General features: G+C 40.2%; 1 protein-coding gene across 2 annotated transcripts; it reads right to left on the bottom strand.

Moving 5' to 3' along the window:
• Positions 1–2,599: 2,599 nt before the first annotated feature.
• Positions 2,600–17,186, bottom strand: CEP20 (centrosomal protein 20). Of its 2 annotated transcripts, XM_043494124.1 has the most exons (6): positions 17,053–17,071; positions 15,191–15,290; positions 12,181–12,378; positions 8,781–8,865; positions 7,741–7,877; positions 2,600–3,073 (listed from the first exon to the last, which is right to left on the bottom strand). In XM_043494124.1, exons 2-6 carry the CDS (start codon positions 15,288–15,290, stop codon positions 3,006–3,008), a joined length of 588 nt encoding a protein of 195 aa, XP_043350059.1. In that variant the 5' UTR covers positions 17,053–17,071; the 3' UTR covers positions 2,600–3,005. The 2 variants fall into 2 exon arrangements, with proteins under 2 accessions (XP_043350059.1, XP_038276505.1); XM_038420577.2 differs by lacking the exon at positions 15,191–15,290 and having other exon boundaries at positions 17,053–17,186.
• Between the last annotated feature and the right edge of the window lie 4,318 nt (positions 17,187–21,504).

Raw genomic sequence — 21,504 nt, 5'->3', positions numbered from 1 at the left:
GGAACTCAAATATGAAATTGCAAAACTACTAACTGTGGTATGTAACCTATCACTTAAATCAGACTCTGTACCAGATGACTGGAGGATAGCTAATGTGATACCATTTTTTTTAAAAAAGACTCCAGAGGTGATCCTGTAATTACAGGCCAGTAAGCCTAACTTCAGTACCAGGCAAATTGATTGAAACTATAGTAAAGAACAGAATTATCAGAGGCATAGATGTACATGATTTGTTGGGGAAGAGTCGGCTTTTTTAAATGGAAATCATGCCTCATCCATCTATTAGAATTCCTAAAGGGGGGTCAACATATGTGCACAAGGGTGAACCAGTGGATATAGTTTACTTGGACTTTCAGAAGGTCTATGACAAGGTCCCTCACCAAAGGTTTTTAACCAAAGCAAGCAGTCATGGGAGAAGAGAGAAGGTCCTCTCATGGATCAGTAAATGGTTAAGACAGGAAACAAAGGCTAGAAATAAATCCTCCATTTTAGAATGGGAGAGGTAAAGAGAGGGTCCCACAAGGATGTGTACTGGGACCAGTGCTATTCAACACATTCATAAATTATCTGGGAAAAAAGGGTAAATAGTGAGGTGGCAAAGATTGTAGATGATACAAAATTACTGAAGACAGTTAAGTCCAAAGAGATCTCATGATCACCCATGAAAGTGAGTGACTAGGTAACAAAATGGTAGATGAAATTCAATGTTGATAAATGCCAAGTAATACACGTAAAAATGATGGTATCTAAATTAGCCGATACCACTCAAGAAAGATTTGGAGTCACTGTGGATAGTTCTCTAAAAGCATCTGCTGAAGGTGCAACACGAGTCAACAAAGCTAACAATGTTAGGAACCATTAAGAAAGGGATAGATAATAAGACAGTAAAGATCATAATGCCAGTACAGAAATCCATGGTACACCTACACCTTAAATACTGTGTGTAGTTTAGGTAGCGCCATCTCAAAAAAGATGTATTGGAATTGGAAAAGGTAGAGAGAAGGGCAACAAAAATGAAACAGCTTCCCAAATGAGGAGAGAGAATAAAGGCTGGGACTGTTCACTTTGGAAAAAAGATGACTATGGGGGGAGATATGATAATGTCTATAAAATCATGACTGGTGCAGAGAAAGTAAATAAGGAAATGTTCTTTACTTCTTCATATAACACAGAAACCAGGGATCACCCAATGAATTAATAGGCTGCAGGTTTGAAACAAACAAAAGGAAGTACTACTTCATACAACGCACAGTCAACTTGTGGCACTCCTTGCCAGGGGACATTGTGAAGGCCAAAAGTACAACTAGATTTAAAAAAGAATTAGGTAAATTCATGGAGGATAGGTCCATCGGTGGTTATTAGCCAAGATGGTCAGGGATCCAACTCACGCTCTGGGTGTCCCTACCCATTGACTGCCAGAAGCTGGGAGTGGACAACAGGGGACGGATCATACTGATTGCCTTTTCTATTCATTCCCTCTGAAGCACCTGGTATTGGCTACTGTTAGAAGACGAATACTGGGGTAAATATGGACGATTGGGCTGACCCAATATGGCCATTTTTAGTTCTAATCAAAAGAACACTAATATAAATGCCCAGGTTCTAATCAGGATCAAGGCACAATTTTGTTGGGAAGCTTACAAACACAAATGAGAAGACAGTCCTCTCCTTGAGAGCTTACTAAATCAAAAGTTACCTGTGCTGCCATTTTACCTTATCTCCCCTCTTCACACACACTTAGGGTATGTCCACACAGGAAGTGCTACAGTAGCACAGCTGCTGGCACAGACACTCCCTACAAAAACGGCAGAGGTTCCTCGTCACTGTAGTAAATCCACCTCTCTGTGAGGTAAGTATCTAGGTCAATGGAAAAATTCTTCCGTTGACCTAATGGTGTCTACACTGGAGCGTAGGTTGGCTTAATTACATTGCATAGGGTGTGGAAATTTTTCACAGCCCTCAGTGACATAGTCAAGCCAACCTAACTTTATAGCATAGGTCCACCTCAGGGTATGCCAAGATAAAGGAAAAAAAACGCAATAAGGATCCAAGTCTACAACCTTTACTCGGACAAACCTCCTATTGATGCCATGGGGAGTTTTATTTAAATACACTTATTAATTCTGTTAAATCAAACTTGAGGCCCACTTACACAGACACATGCCTTTCAAACTCAGTTACTTATGTTTGGAAATGTAAGTACCTGGGGAAAAAGAATGAACTTTCTGGGAACTGGTGGTTCACTATGTAGTTGTAGTTTTAACTTCCTCTAATTTTGATTCTTAAACTGCTTAGGAAAAAAAATAGACCTTACAGTTTGTGTTTCTCCCATTTGTGTGCTTGATACTAATTCCATACAATTTATAACTACTCGTGCTGGAAAAGACGACTTGACAATAGTTGTTCAATAGCATGAAGATAAATATAGTTGTGGCTTCCAGGGAAGTAAAAAAGTCAAATATTCCGTAAGGCATTTTAGTTCTGTTTTCATGGTTAATTTTCCACTGATTATCTGTAGGAAGTAGTGAGGCTGCCACTTATCAAATAATGCTTAAAATATTAAGTTTACACCCTTGCAAGTCAAATGCAGTATCAAGTCAAACAGAAAATGAAGTTAGCTTTTATTCACATATACAGTAACAGTAATTTCACAGGTGCAGAAAAAGTAGTGTAAAGTAATGACACTAAAGATTGAGTTAAATAGCGAGTGCTGGAATAGAATAAATACTCCTGAAAATTCTTATTTTTGTAGATGAAAACATTTTGGGCCCCTTCTTGCATAGCAGGAACAGGCCCTGAGCTAACTTTGCTCTTCCAGCAATAAATTATTGTGGGCCTCATCCTACAAAACTGATTTATGAATAGCCTTTACTCATTCAAGCAGTCCCACCAAAGCCAAAGGGACAACTTACGTAAGCAAGAACTATTCACGTGAATAAGGGTTTGCAGGATCCAGTCTTCATTGTTTAAATGAACAATAGACAAAAAACTGAATTGTCATCTGTTTACACCCCGTAAATTAGGGGATCTTCAATGCTAGTGCCAGCCATCCTCCCTGGTTCTAGAATTGAATCTGAAAATTAATAAAAGATGTAGTATAAGTATTTATGCATCTGCAGAGTCAGAGGAGACATTTCTATGTAAATTGCATTATCAACAAAATTTAGTAATCTGAACCTCAGTACACAGAACATTGTAAGACCGGACGAGGCTAGGAAGCTCACCCGTGTCAGTTTTTGTATTATCAGTTATGCACCATAAATTTATCTATACAGCTATAACTTTCTGAATAAGTATTAATAGAATGAGCTTTCCATCTTCTTACAGTTCTCGGACACACCTTCAACTCGTACATATTGAATGTACTGTATTTATATATTGTAACATACTGTAAATTACAGTATATAGCAGGACCCCCATCATGATGCATCATGCTCAAAAGTATACCAGAACACTCAAAGGACAACATGAAGAAGAACATTTCTAACATGAAAAATAAAGGTCTGCTCTTCCATTGTTTAACATACATGACTCATTAAGAGTTCTACTTATACAGAAAGGGAAAACAGATTCCAGAATGCCAAAATATTTGTTTTCTCAAGATGACTTATTTATTCTACTGGACTGATTTTGCTTCTTCATAGTAAGTTTTACTGAAGAATTAATCAGACACATCTGGTATCTTAAAACAATTGCTTTTTGTGGGCTTCTCAGCTGCGTTTTGCACATCAGCTTCTTCACAATACAAATAGGCTAAAGACTAAAGCTTCTTCTATGAAAAAGTTAAGATATTCTTCTACAGTTATCATTACTACATAAAGAGGTAGTAATGTCTAACAACTAATCCCCATCCTGTAATTGACTCTCCGCGTGGAGTCTCACTGAAATCAATGGGCTCTGCATAGGAGCTCTGGAGCAGAGTCAATTGCAAGATTGATGACTAAAGTTATAGTTGTTTAAACTAACCAGCACAACACTGAACGTAAACACTTAAGAGATAATACTGCATAGAAGAGAGTTAACTAAAAGAGAAACTAGTTACTTATTGAGAAGCCCAGCTTCTGTACTGAGTGTTGCTGCTTTAGCACCCTCTTGTGGCAGAAGAGAAACTAGCTGTCACTGCCTCCCATTTTGACACCCCTATATGAGAAATAAATCTATATATAAAAATACAGCCCGTATACAATGCTTTTTATCTGTAGATAATGTAAGAGAATAAAACATTTCAATCTTCAGCAGGATTTTCAAGATTTACAATTAAGGGGAAGTATCAAATCTCAACGAACACATAAGTGAAATAAAACATGGCAGAGTGGCTTATCCAAGGGAAAAAAATCATGGAGCAACTGTCCCTTTCACTCCCTTGTGCATAAAACGCTAAGGGGGAAAATACACTGTATCCAGTAGTAGGTGGGCAGAAAGGCCCAGATCCACAAGTGTTTAGGCCCCAACTTCCACTGATTTCAGTGAAAGTTAGGAGATTAAATACCGGTGTGGACCTGGCCAAAGTGGCTAGAAACAAACAGGAAAGTAAATACTGTGATAGTACAGTATAACATGGTACAATCAGTTATGGCCTGATCTAAAAATGACTGAAGTCAGGGGAAAAACTCCCACTGATCTCAATGGGCTTTGGATCAGGCCGTTAGAGGGAATTGGGTATTTAGGCCTACAGGCGTACATTAAACTTAAAGAAAGATGCCTGAACTAATGAGAACTTTCTACTGGAAATATTTTGATGATCATAACAAGTACAAGAAATGTCTTTGCATAAAAATATAGATTCATCTTTATGCACCCCCCAACCCTTTGAGAGTTTGGGATAAATTTTGCTCCTGCTTATTCCAGCATAAACTTGAAATAATTCAACTGATTTATAATAGTGTGACAAAGTGGAATTGGGGCCTTTTCCTCAGAAGCAAAATTGGAAAAAGGTTGTGGGTGACATTTTGGCACTGGGAGTTGGGATTTACCGATTCTCAATGCAAAATCAGTAACACCGGTAATGTTCAGCGTCAGCAAATACTGACTTCTAAAACTACAGGAAAAATTGCACAACTCTTTTCCTACTATCTACCAACCAGAATAACTCATCTGTCTCCTGTTAATGAGTTTCAATCATCTGTAACATTCTTAAAATTTTCATATGCAGTGAAAAACACGTAACTCGTGTGTTTCAGTTGTCGTGACTACCTGCAGCTATCACTGAAGACAATAGAAACTGCAGCATGCTCAGCAATATTAAGAACGTAAGAAAGGCCATACTGGGTCAGACCAAAAGTCTATCCAGCTCAGTATCGGGTCTACTGACATGGCCAATGCTAGGTTCACTCCCTCTGGGGCACCTAACAGGTAATGATCTAGTGATCTCTCTCCTGCCATCCATCTCCACCCACTGACAAACGGAGGATAGGCACACCATTCCTTACCCATCCTGGCTAATAGCCATTAATCGACTTAACCTCCATGAATTTATCTAGTTCTCTTCTAAACCCCGTTATAGTCCTAGCCTTCACAACCTCCTCAGGCAAGGAGTTCCACAGATTGACTGTGTGCTGAGTGAAGAAGAACTTCCTTTTATTTGTTTTAAACCTACTACCCATTAATTTCATTTTGTGGCCCCTTGTTCTTATATTATGGCAACAAGTAAATAATTTTCCTTATTCACTTTCTCCATATCACCCATGATTTTATATACCTCTGTCATATCCCCCCTTAGTCTCCTCTTTTCCAAGTTGAAAAGTTCTAGCCTCTTAAATCTCTCCTCATATGGGACCCATTCCAAACCCCTAATTATTTTAGTTGCCCTTTTCTAATGCTAGGATATCTTTTTTAAGATGAAGGGACCAAATCTGTACGCAGTATTCAAGAAGTGGGCATACCATGGATTTATATAAGGGCAATAAGATAAGTCTCCATCTTATTCGCGATCCCTTTTTTAATGATTCCTAACATCCCATTTGCGTTTTTGACTGCCGCTGCACACTGCGTGAACGTCTTCAGAGAACTATCCACGATGACTCCAAGATCTTTCTCCTGATTAGTTGTCGCTAAATTAGCCCCCATCATATTGTATGTATAGTTGGGGTTATTTTTTCCAAAGTGCATTACTTTACATTTATCCACATTACATTTCATTTGCCATTTTGTTGCCCAATCACTTAGTTTTGTGAGATCTTTTTGGAGTTCTTCACAGTCTGCTTTGGTCTTAACAATCTTGAGCAATTTAGTATCGTCTGCAAACTTTGCCACCTCACTGATTACCCCTTTCTCCAGATCATTTATGAATAAGTTGAATAGGACTGACCCTTGGGGAATACCACTAGTTCCTTCTCTCCATTCTGAAAATTTACCATTTATTCCTACCCTTTGTTCCCTGTCTTTTAACCAGGTCTCAATCCATGAAAGAATATTCCCTCTTATCCCATGACAACTTAATTTACGTAAGAGCCTTTGGTGAGGGACCTTGTCAAAGGCTTTCTGGAAATCTAAGTACACTATGTTCACTAGATTCCCCTTGTCCACATGTTTGTTGACCTCCTCAAAGAACTCTAATAGATTAGTAAGACATGATCTCCCTTTATAGGAACCATGTTGACTTTTGCACAACAATTTATGTTCTTCTATGTGTCTGACAATTTTATCTTTACTATTGTTTCAACTAATTTGCCAGGTACTGACTTTAGACTTACCAGTCTGTAATTGCCAGGATCACCTCTAGAGCCCTTTTCAAATATTGGCGTTAAATTAGCTATCCAATACTTAAAATAAGGCTGTATATTTAACTTCACTGAGTGCAATTTTAAAAATGTCTATTTTCTAGATAACGTTCATTCCCATTTCAGATGAAAATTCCAACTATCAAGACATTTGATGGCAAAAACAAGATCTGTGAACAGTTTTCACATCTGCTTTCCAATGTGTTTGGTCTTGTCAGAAATGTATGTTTTTCTCCTACCTAGATGTTACAAGGTAATGTGTATGAATACTTCATTTTTAAAAGAGAGCCATTAGACACTTTCAAGAAGTGAGGATTCTTGCTTCATAAAATTAGCTATGGTATGTATGAGCAAAGATTTCTTTCATGTACATATAGCTATACTGGTATTAATGTAGCACTTTGTAGCAGGATATATGCTGCAGCCCTGGATCTTAATATGATTAGCCAACAAGTTTTGAAAATATTAACATAGTTCTATCAAAAACAATCACCACAAGAAAAATTGGAAAAACAAATCTCAGCCTTTATGCATTCTTTGCATAGAAGAGGTTATACACTTGGTGTGTTTTATTTTGCATTCTGATGTGTTCCACTTTCATGTTCTTGATAACTTCATACATGCGTATAGATCAACTAGAGAAATAACTTAATATGGATGGACTAGGCAAACTTTTGACTATAGAGATCTAGCTTGTGAATTCACTTTTACATGCAAAACACCTATGGATCTATGCCAATGACTGTTCCCAACTGTTAGCATCTTTGTTCTATAAAATCTCCATGTCAAGCTCAAAACAGGGCACGGGAGGTGGGAGGGAATAGTGGTCAAGTTCTACTTGACAATACCAGATTATCTGGAATGGAGAACTCTCTCTAATAATTGTGCTAAAATATGCCCTTTGAAGCATGAGAACGGATCAGAGCAGAGTCAGTAGTGGGCAGAGGGCACAGTGCTGGCTCTTCTTGTAGGACCTAAAAACTCCTGAGGGAAACCAAGTTGGAGATTAAGACATACACACCCTTTCGATTTCTTTCATTAGGTAGTTTGCTGAGGTTCCGTCCTGGAAACTGCAGTGAAGATCCTTTTGGAAACATATCATGGATGTCTCCTTTACTACCATGTAAAAAATGAGCTATAATTCCATACAAGAGAGGGCTGTTAAGAGAAAAAAAAAAGTAGTGTACATAGAATGTAAAGTGCTGAGCATAAGAATCCCCCCACCCCTTTTTTTTTTTTTTTTTTTAATTTCAAAGAACATAAAGAGTCCGGGAACAGGAAAAGGCCATTTAGTCCTCAGTATTGGTTCCCAGAATGTAGACACAGATGTCTTCGCTCTTCAACATAACTATTTCCCAAACATTGTGTTTTTACTCAAGGTTTATAATTCCTGTCTCAAAATTATTTAGCTTAAAACTGTCACAGCTAATGCTCTTTTTCCTTCTGTTTGTAAACAAATAAACCTAAAACACATTCCTCTAATTTGGAAAAAGCAATCATTTGATCATCTTCCCTCATACAGAATGTCCTAAATCAGGGTAAGTAAAAAATTATCCTCTGATTCTTTATTTATATTGTCAAAATTAGTAACTGTTGCTGTATTGGTAATCATTTCATTGGTTTATGAATGTCATATCAAAGAGCACCACACAAATTCACATGGACGTCTCAAAGCATAATTTTACAACCAACTTTGGAGTTAGTTGAAAGATATGCAGAAAATCACAGTGAACAGATCTCTAAAGAGTAGTGTCTGAGGCTTGCATTTTGTGGTCCTAATGTGCAGTTTAGAGACTTTCACAAACCAGGTAGAACAGTTCAGCATATGTATTTCAGATGCTAACTGTGTGCAAGTTACTACATAAATTGGTAACATGCTTGCGCAGAATTACACCCTTGGAGCATGAAATGTAGGCCAGTTCCTCCAAAGACAATTTGCACGTTCCTCAAGACTTAAGACCGTAAATAGCATTTACATGGTCTTAAACAAATATTACAGCAGGCATAGAAAATGTGGCACACATACTGAATGCAGTGCACTGTGATTTCAAAGCTACTTACACTGATCTTCTATTTGGATCTTCCACTATATTCAGCTCATGGACAAGAAATTGTCTATCCAATGGTACTTCAGGTTGACCAGATTCTGAAAAGTAAAATATTTTAAACATTTTCCCAAAGTTCTTAAATAACTAAACTAAAAGTTGATAATCTCTTTTTTGTTTTTTTTTGTTTAAAAAAACAAAAACAACAAAAAAACCCTCTAGTCTTTGGAACAACATCAGAGTGCACGTTACTTTTAACATATATTCCCACTGTTTAGATATTTTCTATTCCCATGATGGCTCTGAGTCCAATACTACATGGGATTCCTATAATAACTTTACAGTAGAGAATAATTATTAAAGAAAAGTTATATAAAAGAAAAACATTACTGAAGTCATTTTTAAATAAATAATATTTGGATAAGTTATTTTCCTCTACAGGGATACCGTTATAAATATCAAGCTGATTCCGCAAATAATGGAATCCACAAACTCCTTTCTCTCTCTCCCAATCAAAAGACCTGTGGACATATCTGTACATTTAAAATATCCTTTTAAGAGAAAGTTGACTCTGAAGGACAATGTCACAATGTGTACAAATATTATATTAGCTCCTTACTTGAGCATCTTTCATATTGCTTCACCTCAACTATTTTCAATCTAATTATTGCATCTTTCCACTTTAAATATTATTGCTAAGCACAATTAGAGCATGTTACATGTCTTTTTCATACTACATTTCAAACAGGCAACAGCAATAATACCAGAACCGAGGACCTGTACAAATTTCAAATATGTATAAATATGTAGGACAGAGATTTATTTTATGAACAGTGTGATTAAATAATATATCATTCTAATCTTGGAAATATAATCAGCATTAAAACATAGGTGTAGTTTTCAAACACTGGATTACTCCTTTTTACCCTCAATCCTACGTTTTACTAAGTATCTGCTAACCAAGTCTTGGGTGCAATTATATAGTGTATTCATAGTACTCCAAGACATAAGAGTGCCCTCCACCTCATTTGGAGTGCTAATATAGTTTGGAATCATTTGTTGATACCTGAATTTTCATCCTTCATTTATATTTCCACTTGGCACTTTTCTTGATGGGAAATGGAAATATAAATGGGACTGTATGCTTTAAAAGACTCATTCCCATTTCCAAAAAACCAAGAGTACTTGTGGCACTTTAGAGACTAACAAATTTATTAGAGCATAAGCTTTTGTGGGCTACAGCCCACTTCATCAGATGCGTAGAATGGAACATATAGTAAGAAGGTATTTTATACATATTTTATATATACACACACGCACACCCATACAGTTTGTATGGCAACTTCCACCTTCTCTGTAAGATGCTAATTAATTAAGATGAGCTATTATCAGCAGGAGAAAAAAAACTTTTGTAGTGATAATCAAGAAGGCCCATTTAGACAGTTGACAAGAAGGTGTGAGGATATTTAATATGGGGAAATAGATTCAATATGTGCAATGACCCAGCCACTCCCAGTCTGGAGGAATTCCACCATGATTTTGACAATTTCCATCCCACCATCAACCACAGCCTAGACCAATCCACACAAGCGGTCCATTTCCTGGACACGACTGTGCTAATAAGCGATGGTCACATAAAACCCCCCCATACCGGAAACCTACTGACCGCTATACTTACCTACATGTCTCCAGCTTTCATCCAGGACACACAACGCGATCCATTGTCTACAGCCAAGCTCTAAGATACAACCACATTTGCTCCAATCCCTCAGACAGAGACAAGATCTCTATCAAGTATTCTTAAAACTCTATCAAGATCACCTACAAGATCTCTATCAAGCATTCTTAAAACTACAATACCCAAGTGAAGGAACAGATTGACAGAGCCAGAAAAGTACCCAGAAGTCACCTACTACAGGACAGGCCCAATAAAGACAATAACAGAACGCTATTAGCTATCACCTTCAGCCCCCAACTAAAACTCTCCAGCGCATCATCGAAGATCTACAACCTATCCTGAAAAATGATCCCTCACTCTCACAGATCTTGGGAGACAGACCAGTCCTCGCTTACAGACAGCCCCCAACCTGAAGCAAATACTCACCAGCAACCACACACCACACAACAAAACACTAACCCAGGAATCTATCCTTGCAACAAAGCCCGATGCCAACTCTGCCCACATATCTATTCAGGGGACACCATCATAGACCTAATCACATTAGTCATATGATCCGGGGTTCTTTCACCTGCACATCTACCAATGTGATATTTGCCATCATGTGCCAGCAATGCGCCTCTGCCAGGTACATTGGCCAAACCAGACAGTCTCTATGCAAAAGAATAAATGGACACAAATCTGACATCAGTAATCATAACATTCAAAAACCGGTAGGAGAACACTTCAGCCTTTCTGGCCACTCAGTAAAAGATTTAAGGGTGGCAATTTTGCAACAGAAAAGCTTCAAAAACAGATTCCAACGAGAAACTGCTGAGCTTGAATTAATATGCAAACTAGATACCATTAACTTGGCTTTGAATAGAGACTGAGTGGCTGGGTCATTACACATATTGAATCTATTTCCCCATGTACAGTATCCTCAAACCTTCTTGTCATCTGTCTAAATGGGCAATCTTGATTATCACTACAAAAGTTTTTTTTTCTCCTGCTGATAATAGCTCATCTTAATGAATTAGCCTCTTACAGTTTGTATGGCAATTTCCACCTTCTCTGTGTGTGTTTGTGTGCGTCTCTCTCTCTCTCTCTCTCCTTACTATATGTTCCATTCTATGAAACCGATGAAGTGGGCTGTAGCCCACGAAAGCTTATGCTCTAATAAATTTGTTAGTCTCTAAGGTGCCACAAGTATTCCTGTTCTTTTTGCGGACACAGACTAGCATGGCTGCTATTCTGATTCCCATTTCAGAAAATATTTGGACATTTCAGTGGTGGCAGTTTGCATTCCATATACTATACGTGCGTCACATGGGATTGGGCTTAACTGGCAAGAATGTTTCTCCACCTGCTACTGCAGACTGTTAATTTTTGCCTTAAAAAGCCATCCTCTCCTGTGCATCAGTTACTACGTCAAAGGATTTACCTTATGGTAAGAAGCCTGGGAAAGAGACACTTCTCAGAGACTATTGCCATTATTTAGCCTGATGTCTGAGGGAAAAGAGAGACGCCTACACTTTATTTATCTTCATTAATCTTCACAAGACAAGCCGATGGGAAGAAAGGGAAGGGAAGGGGGAGGCGGGTGAGAAAGGGAAAGAGTACACACATGACCCTGAAGATTTTCTGACTTATGTCATCATTATGTAATATGATCAGATTTATTGAGCTAATCCAGCTATTATACATTAAAATAGAGATTGTAACTAAAGCAGTTGAAGCCAGTAAGCCAACCCAATACCTGCTGTTAGAACAGATGCAGTGTATTTATATTTATTGTATTCCAAGTATTCACGAATTAGTTCATTGATTAGAAGATTTTCATGAGACAGTGGTGGCCGTGGTTCACTTTGGTCATCCAATGCATTAAAAACTTCAGCTCTGATTCTTGCTTTTATTTGTCCCAGTGCACCTCTCTTTTCCAACGTGTCCTTTAGTACTATTAAATACATAAAAAAATTTCTATTACTGCATATAGTCATAAGCTTATTATTCAATACTAACCCCAGAATCAGTCGTTTTATGTAACTTAATCATTTTAAAAAAGTCAGTTGTCCAAACTATTTGGAATGGTGGTTAAGGATTATTAATTATGAAGAGAAATGCATGGGATCTGAAGCATGGACAAGACGGCTGGCTTTTTAAGCACTGATTAGAGACCATCTCTGAGCAAAGTTAGATAACATGAAATTAAAAACAATATCAGCCACTGGGAGCTCAAGTATATACAAGGTTCCCATGTTGCTAAAACCAGTAAGAAATTATTTCAAAATTCCTAGTATAGGAAAGACCAGAGTATACTCGCATTGTATCTGATTTGGGTATTACCTATTGGCTGGTCAGCAATACATACTATGTATTGTACTGCCAACCAAGTGTTAAAAAATTATGAGTCAGGGTTCAAAACTAATCATGACATTGGTAAACAATAATGAAGTTTGAGAAATACTTTAATGAGTTCTATTTATTTGCCTTCTGGGGTTATTGGAATCCATCTTTCCGAACTGTTCTCTGCAACCATGAGGTCTAGATACTACTTTTTCAGCTATTTAAATCACCAAGTGGAAGGCCTTGATTTAAATCAATTTTAATAAACTTTTTGTACTTCCTTTATTTCTCTAAAGAAAGGTGCACTCTCACTAGTTCATATAAAAATTAAAATGTTGATTTACAACTAAACAGTCTGTACACTAGATTTGCTACATCTTTTTGTCACTTAGGAAGGTACACTATAATACATGTATGCAATTATAGCTTACAATTTTCAGATTTTTAATTGTACATTTATAGAATGTTAGAAAATGGTGAATATCTTGCTCATTTACTAGATAATTTTTTGTTCAACCTGCATTAGGTTGGAAACTAGAGTTACACAACAGCATATAAAATTAATTTTTTTATTAAAACCTTAAATGTTTTTGGGTACGTTCTCATCAAAACATGTTTCACATTTACAACTCAATCATTTATTAAAGAAACAAGTATTAACTGTAGTCAGTGAATTAAACTGATTTCAGATCAGCTTTGGGAAAATTTTCCAATATGCCTAAGTGAAAGTGACTGGAGCTTAAAGTCCTACTTGCCTAAGTCTCCTGAAAATGAGACCGTTTAAGTTACTTAGGCTGTCCTTCAAACTTAAAACTGTTAGATCTCACCCCTCCCTCCTCATCTCTATTAACAGACTGTAAAAGACAAGCTTTCCTGCTTTTTTTCAACTCCCAATCAATTTTTCAACTTTGAATGAATTAGTCCAGATGAAGAAAATATGTTTTCTGTGCCTGCAAAAGAGACTACTGTGGTCAAAAGCTGGCTTAATACTTCAATAAGCTCTGTTTCACGTGATTAGCTATGATTTCCACCAGTTCAGTAGCATGGCTGTCTTTAAAACAGCAGCAATATGTATTATGCTTAGAATGATTGGGTGATTATTAGATCCCCATATCATAGCAACATATTCTTTTTCAGCAATTAAGCATCTACCCTCATACTTTGGGTTGAGAAAATTGGCAAGGAAATGAGGTAGCATAGGTGCTTGATCCATCTGCTACTTTATGGCCTTAAATTTAACTTTGTTGTTGGCATTTCTTCAACGTCTGAATTCTTTCCAAATTTCTTCATCAACAGCAATACAGTAGCAATCTTTCTGCTGCAATTTGTCCAAGGTTATGAAAAGGTTTCAGTACACTCAGCATATCTTCTACATTCCTCTCTAGTCCGATGTTGACTACTTTAGTGTAATAGTTCCATCTATTTTTGCCATTATTTTCTTCATAAAACGTCATCAGAATAGGCCAGTCCTTAATAAACAGCTCAAAACAGTCAACTACTGAATTCCATCTTACATCTTAGGGGAATTAGTTTGGATCCTCCTGATCTTTTCAGTGAAGCAAATGAGCTTTTCACCCATTTTACAGTTTACAGGCTCCCTTCCTTATCTTCTAGATTTCTTCTCATCTTTACTACATCTGCATTATTGTCTGTGACCAAGTTATGTACTTCACACTTGAATTTTTGCTGTTTTGTTACAGCTTTTACTGCTGCTACTTTTGAGTATTCTGCTATATGAGCATTTCCTGATGTACTGACTGTTTCTGTAAGATAGACATCCCCATCTTCTGTTGTCACACAAACCATTACTGTATATTGTGTACATTTCTCGACTCATTAAGACTTAGATCAACAAATTTCTATCAATGCTTTTTGAACACTGTTCAATTTCCTTCTGATACACTGTATGCAGCAACCTTCCAGCAATGTCTGCTCCGCCTGGTGGCATGTAGCCTGGTCGTGTCGATGAAATGGTTGGTCTGCACAAGATAGAAGGGCTAATTTGTTGCATAAATGAACTGAGCAATCTTTTCATCTATGGAGTCTTTTTGGTACAGACTCGAAAACTTGATCAATAGAGGGGAGGTAGGAAGTGGCCCCGGGAGGGCAGTTGTAAGACACTCCTGGGTGCCAGACTTCATAGGGCACTGGACTGGCATCTAGTATGGTGGGAGGGCCGTGGGTTCTTAAAACATTTCCCTTCTGTATTAAGGGCCTGACACCCCTCCCCGCCGATGCTTCCAATAAGTACTAACCATCACATCTAGCGGTAAACTAACATACCAATTATGAATTTCAAAATATTTGTTTTCAAAATAAGTAATCTACCTAAAACACAAACTTATGACAATCTAAGTTATTTATTAGCACAGTAAGACATGGTAGGCAGTCCATATAAATGGTGCAAAAATAAGCTTACTAACCAGTTGATCCAGATTGTTCAGAAATGTCCACACCTTCAAAGTCATTGACTTCTGAGTAACATTTTTCATAAAGTTTCATGTTGACAACCAGACCTTGCATCTTTGTTGCATTATTTACATTTGGCAGGTGTTCATTTTTAGCCAGAGGTACAGAAATTTATTGAAAATATTCCCAATTAGTGTATTTTTATGACTTGCAGCCATGGCAACTTTTTTCCTCCAGTTCCCAGGTGTTGAAATCACACCTTAGAGGTTGCATTCTGAAGAATGTTGTCCCTTCTTCAGTGTCCTACTTTGACACCAATGCTGTTCCTTTTTGGTTAAGCACTCTGCTCCTCTTCCCTTGTCACATAACTCCCCACCCCAAGAAAACAAAAGAACTAACAATCCAAGACTTTTGCTCATGTGACCCACATGTCTTTTGAACTGAAATATTTTATTTGTTTGGAGACAAAAGGGAGGCCCTTAAACAAATCTGTTATTTTCTCATCTGTGTACAGATGCAAAGAGACAGAGCGAGGTCATTTACGTGAAGTGCCCAAAACTGTCCAGAAGCAAGAGCTGATAGTTACTGGCAGATCAATTGGGGTTTTTTCCTCCCCCCTTCCATGAAACGAGTAAGTTTCTATGGTGGAAGGAGTCTTAAATATTCATAATTTAAGAACTGAGCCAATCATAACATAGGTGCAGAGAAACTCTAAAATAGGATTCAGAGTAGCAGTCGTGTTAGTCTGTATTCGCAAAATGAAAAGGAGTACTTGTGGCACCTTAGAGACTAACAAATTTATTTGAGCATAAAAAGCTTTTCTTTTTTCTAAAATAATAGGAGTATGAGGCCACCCAGGCAAGCTCAGTGGATGATCCTAATGAAATAATAATGGTGTCTCCTGGAGTCAAAGGCTAGGTCCCAATGCCTGTGATGACTTTGCCAGTCTCTTGCACCCAGTAGTATGGCCCCTGGGGCCCCCACCTGATCAAGCCCTTAATACAGTACATGCATGACCTATTGTGCCATATTTAAAAAGCTTAACTTCAAGTGTTAGATGACTTTTCTCAGTGTTCTTTATATTTAGTTGGTGGTGAGCAAGGGGCTTGGACTAGATGACCTCCTGAAGTCTCTTACAACCCTAATCATCTACGATTCTATAAAGAAAAAAGCAGCCTTTAAACGCAAAGATTTTGATAGGGGGGAAACTAGATCCATGCCCTTGTTTGTTTCTAGATGATGTATAAAAGGAAACATGTGAGAAGCTTTATCCTATTTTTTTCTCTCCATTATAAAATGCAGGCTTGGTTGCCCTTTTTTTCCTGCCCAACTCTGGCCTCACTGCTAAGGGAAGGTGTGTTTATAACAAGGGGTAACTACTCTGTGCAAGACAGAGCCGAGAGAAAACGAACTACGGGTAGGGGGCGCAGCAGTGCCTTCATCCCCTAGCTTACCCCTGGGGCCTCGTCTACACTAGGGCTGGGTCGGCCCTTGGGGTGGAGGAGAGCCGATTCAAGCACCAGCGGCTGTGGACGGCGGGCTCCGTCCACACGTGCGGCAACGCGCACCTCTGGCAACGCCGCGCCGGGAGCGAGCGCTGCGCTATCGGGGGTAGGGCCTCTAGCCCAACCGTCTGTCAGGGCGAAGCTGGGAGCGAATCTCCGCTCAGGAAACCGGGCCGCTGGCGCTAGCTGAGGAGGCGCCGCTCGACCTCCCTGGGACCTGGCTCCCAGGATTTCTCCAGCAACGCCAGCCAGGCGCACACGCTGCCCCCAGCGGCTCCCACTGCCCGCCTCTCGCCAGAGACCGCCCCGCTGCGGGCTCCCACACAGCGCGGGCGCTCCGGGAACAGCTGCTCCCTGCAGGCAGCCATTACCTGCTTTCAAATCGGCAATAGTCGCCATCTTCCAACGGCCATTACTCCGCCGAGGAGCGGGAGGAGAGTAGGCCCCGGCTGAAAACGTCACGGTTACGGCAACGCGCGCGCTGCGCCTGCCCAGCGTGCTAACCGGCAACGGGGAGGTGGAGCGAAAATGGCGCTTGCCTCAACGTTCCGTCGCTGCGCCCTGAGCCAATCAGGGAGCGTAGCCGCTGGAGCGTTCCGAAGCGTGGGGGGGTTTGAATGGGAGAAAGTGGCTCTCTGGGGCGGGAGGGAGAGATGGTGTCCACTGAGGCTGGGGTGGAGCTGGATTCTGCCCTTGAGTCTGGGCAGGTGGGCGGAGTGCTTGTTGCGGTGGGTTTAGTCTTATTGGGATCTGGGAAGTGGGCGGGCGAAGCCCGTCCACTGCTAAAGGGTCCCCCCCAGCCTAAAAGGGGGATCCACAGGACCTAGATACCCAAAAAATTCCGGGGGACAACTAATAAATAACAGGGACAGGAGTGCGGTCAAAGGGTCAAAAGAAGGGAACCGGACGGGGACACCGAGCAGAGAACCCCGGACAGAGCCCACTGCTCCTCAAAGGCGTCAAGGGAGTCAGAGGATGCCGCCCAGAGGAACTCTGCCCAGATACGTGAACGGACCGAGGATCGGAAATAGGCCCCACAGTCACCGAAGACTCCATCAGCCAACCTCCTCACTCTGGTTTTGTAGATGGCCATTTTAGCTAGGGCCAGGAGGAGGTTGACCAGGAGATCCCGGGACTTTGTGGGGCCACGGATAGGGAGTGCATAAATGAGAAGGTGAGGGGAGGAGTGCAACCAAAAACGTAATAAGATATGGGTGAGGAGCCGGAATAGGGGCTGCAGCCTGGCACACTCCAAGTAGACATGTGCCAGGGTATCCCTCACGCCGCAAAAGGGGCAGGTGTCTGGGATTGTGGTGAACCGTGCCAAGTACACGCCCGTGCTCACGGCTCCGTGAAGGAGCCGCCAACTGACATCCCCGGCGGGCTTTGGGACTAAGATGGAATATAGGATGGCCCACCGGGGCTCTTCACCCTCCAAAGGTGGCAGGAGGTCCCGCCATTTTGTATCGGGGCGGGACACGAGGGTGCGGGCGTGAAAGGTGTGAAGCACAAGCGTGTAGAGATGTTTTCTTGGTGCGGTTTGAAAACAGACCGGCTGCATCTGCGGTGGGTTTAGTCGCGTGGGTGGGAGGAGCCCCTGGTCAGGAAGCCTTTCGTATCAATCCCCAAGTTTTGGCTGCATTATGTGAGTTTGTCATTAATCGCTTTGGCGGACAAAGAAATACAACGATCTGTTTCCTTCTGACCTCTTCGGGGGGGCCGGACCCTCTGCGGGTGCAGTGGGGGAACTGGAAGGGAAGGCCTAGCTACTCTTTGAGGAAGAAGAGAAAGCTAGGCGAAAGGGAGGCCCTTTCTGGGGTGGAGGAAAGCATATGCAGAGAGGAAAAGTTCCAGAGGTCTTATTTTTAAATAATACATTTGATTATATATGCATCATGTTAGTCATGGTGATTATATGCCTTTGTCTTCTCAGTTACCTTTTATTTTTATTTTATTCTTATTTAACGTTCTCTACCTGGGGGGGTCTGTCCATATATATAGTCTTTGGTGTCTCTGTAGAGCCTAGGTTCTCGAACTTCATTCAGTATGACTCTCTTCTGACAACAAAAAATACTACATGACTCCAGGAGGACCAAAGCCTGAGTCTGGCCAAGTCCCCCTGCCCCAGGAGGGGTGGGGCAAAACTCAAACCCCACTGCCATGGGCAGGACCGAAGCCCAAGGACTGCCTGGAACCTGGGCCCTGCCACCCAGAACTGAAGCCCTCTGGCTTTGGCCCCAGGCTTCGACCCTGGGCCCTAGCAAATCTAAGTCAGCCCTAGTGACCCCATTAAAATGGGGTTGGGACTAACTTTGGGGCCCTGACAAACAGTTTGAGAACTGCTGCTGTAGAGCAGTGGTTCTCAACCATGGGTCTGGGGCCCCCAGGGGGCTGTGAGCAGGTTTCAGGGCAGCCTCCAGGCACGACCAGTGTTCGGCTTTCTGCCCTGGGCCCCAGCAAGTCTAAGGCCCACTGCATGAGGTTGAAGCGTGGGGCCCTGAGCAGCTTAGCTTTATGGTGCCCCTGTGGCATGGGGCCCTGGGAAATTGCCCTGCTTGCTACCCCTTAATGCTGGCCCTGGCTTTTATATGCAGAAAACCAGTTATTGTGGCATAGGTGGGCCATGGAGTTTTTAATAGAATGTTTGGGGGCCTCAGAAAGAAAAAAGTTGAGAACGCCTGCTGTAGAGGCTCTGCCTACTCAGGCCCTGATCTTATGATTGGATTCAATGTTGTTAGTAAAATCATATATAAAAATGATGAATATTATTGGAACAAATATAAGCGGGGACTTGCAACTATAGATGAACCCTACCATGGAAGCTTTCATTTTGGCCTTCCCCTGCCCTTTTTTGGAATTGTATGGGGTGTCAATATTTTTCCTTATAAACATGGTGCTGCTAGGAAGTGGATGATCTTTGCTTTTTAATTGTACCCCTTTATATTCTGTGATAAAAGGGTTCTCTCTGTACTTAGACTCACAATAAAAATGAGATTTTAAAAAACGTAAAAAGGACTTGTGAAAGTGTATGTTGTGAAATGTTGAAATCACTGGGACTCTGTGTGCATGTAGAGTTCTGTTTGTGTGGTTCTCCATGCAGGATTGGGGTTGCGTGTGTGTGTGTGTGTGTGTGTGTGTGTGTAAAATGTAAAAGCAACTCAATCAGTATGGACAATTAACCTGGATTTGCTGAGATCTAGATAGATCAGTCTGCTTTTGGTTATGTGGGAACATGACTCCTTTATTTACAGTGTTTATTTTCTAAGTGTGTTGTTAAAGCAAAACACTTACATTACACAACTTTTTGAACCCTAGAGGTAAATCCAAACTGCCAGGGATGATTTAGCAATACCTTGAAAGAGAAGATCTCCACTAGTAGCAGCAAAATCACCTGAACCATCCCTCTTTAATATGGTGGTAAAATTTCATCAACTTGTTCCTGATAGTTACAAAGAGCATCTTCTCTAGCATATTGAATTTATGCCTGATGTAAATAAATGGAGTTGCTGGATGGATGAAATTGGTCCCTTGTTTAACAGGCATAGCAAGTTGGAAATCCTAGCTTTTCCCTTTGTCTAATACTTCCAACATGTGATGTGCATTTTCACTGATGGGGTTCGATTACCCCTTAATTTCCCACAGATGCACTGGCACACTTCTCCTTCCTCCCCTCAGTACTTTCTCCTGGTCTCTCTGCCATTGATTTTTATCATTTTTTAGCAAATCTTAGAGTTCAAAATAGAACTTTTTTTTTTCTGGTACCCCAAAGGCTATTTAATTTCAATGTAATTTTGTGGTTTCTTCTGTATGTATTATCTTTCTGCAAATCAGGTATAACCAGCTGCTGATATACAAGTGTTTTATGAAATCCAAGTTGAAGTCCACACTGGGCTTCCCTATAGTTCAGGATTTTGCTTTTGTATTTTTGCGCTGCTTGAGTACACATTTGACCTTTTCAGTGGTTTGTTTGTTTTTCATAGAATCCTAGAATATCAGGCTTGGAAGGGACCTCAGGAGGTCATCTAGTCCAACCCCCTGCTCAAAGCAGGACTAATCCCCAATTTTTGCCCCAGATCCCTAAATGGCCCCCTCAAGGATTGAACTCACATCCCTGGGTTAAGCAGGCCATTGTTCAAACCACTGAGCTATCCCCTTTTTTTCTTTTTCCCCTTCATAATTTTAGTCTTTGGAATTCTATAATGCCTGTCTCTGAATTTCTTCTCCCCCCCTTCATTATGGCAAAGTGCTCTGTACTTTTGGGGCAATGGTTCATTTTGGTGATGTGGTGTAACCTATTTTGTTCAAAGTTTCTGTGGTGAATGAAGTGTATAGAAGTTTAATTTAGAGCCAGATCCAGCTCCTGCTAAATCCAACAGGACTTTCATTTTCTCTTGATGCTTTTACATCTTTTATTGCCACTCATGTTGCAATACTAATCAGTCCCATAGACTTTTAAAAAAATATTTAGTATACATTCTCTGTTATATTCCATTATATGTAGATGGGTTGTTTTAGATGCCATCTTCGCTAAAGTTGGTACTGTCTGACACTGAAATTTCAAGAATGCAAGTGGGTATAATTCTCAACAAATTATTTAACAATGACACAGACTTACACCTATTTACATTCTTGAAATCCCACTGTGTCAGACTTTACTAATTTAAGCAAGATGGCATCTAAACAACCCATCCAAATATAATCTGAAAGCTGTATGGAAATACTTAAATTGCACAGGAAAAAACAATAATTAATTTATCAAGAAACAAAATCAGAGTAAGTATAGTACTAAACTAACTTTCCTCAGATGTAGTAATAAAGAATAC

The sequence above is a fragment of the Dermochelys coriacea genome, chromosome 10, assembly GCF_009764565.3.
Source record: "Dermochelys coriacea isolate rDerCor1 chromosome 10, rDerCor1.pri.v4, whole genome shotgun sequence".
Lineage (NCBI taxonomy): Eukaryota > Metazoa > Chordata > Testudines > Dermochelyidae > Dermochelys > Dermochelys coriacea.
Note: the sequence above shows the minus strand (reverse complement) of the source record. Positions and strands in the feature narration are given on the sequence as shown.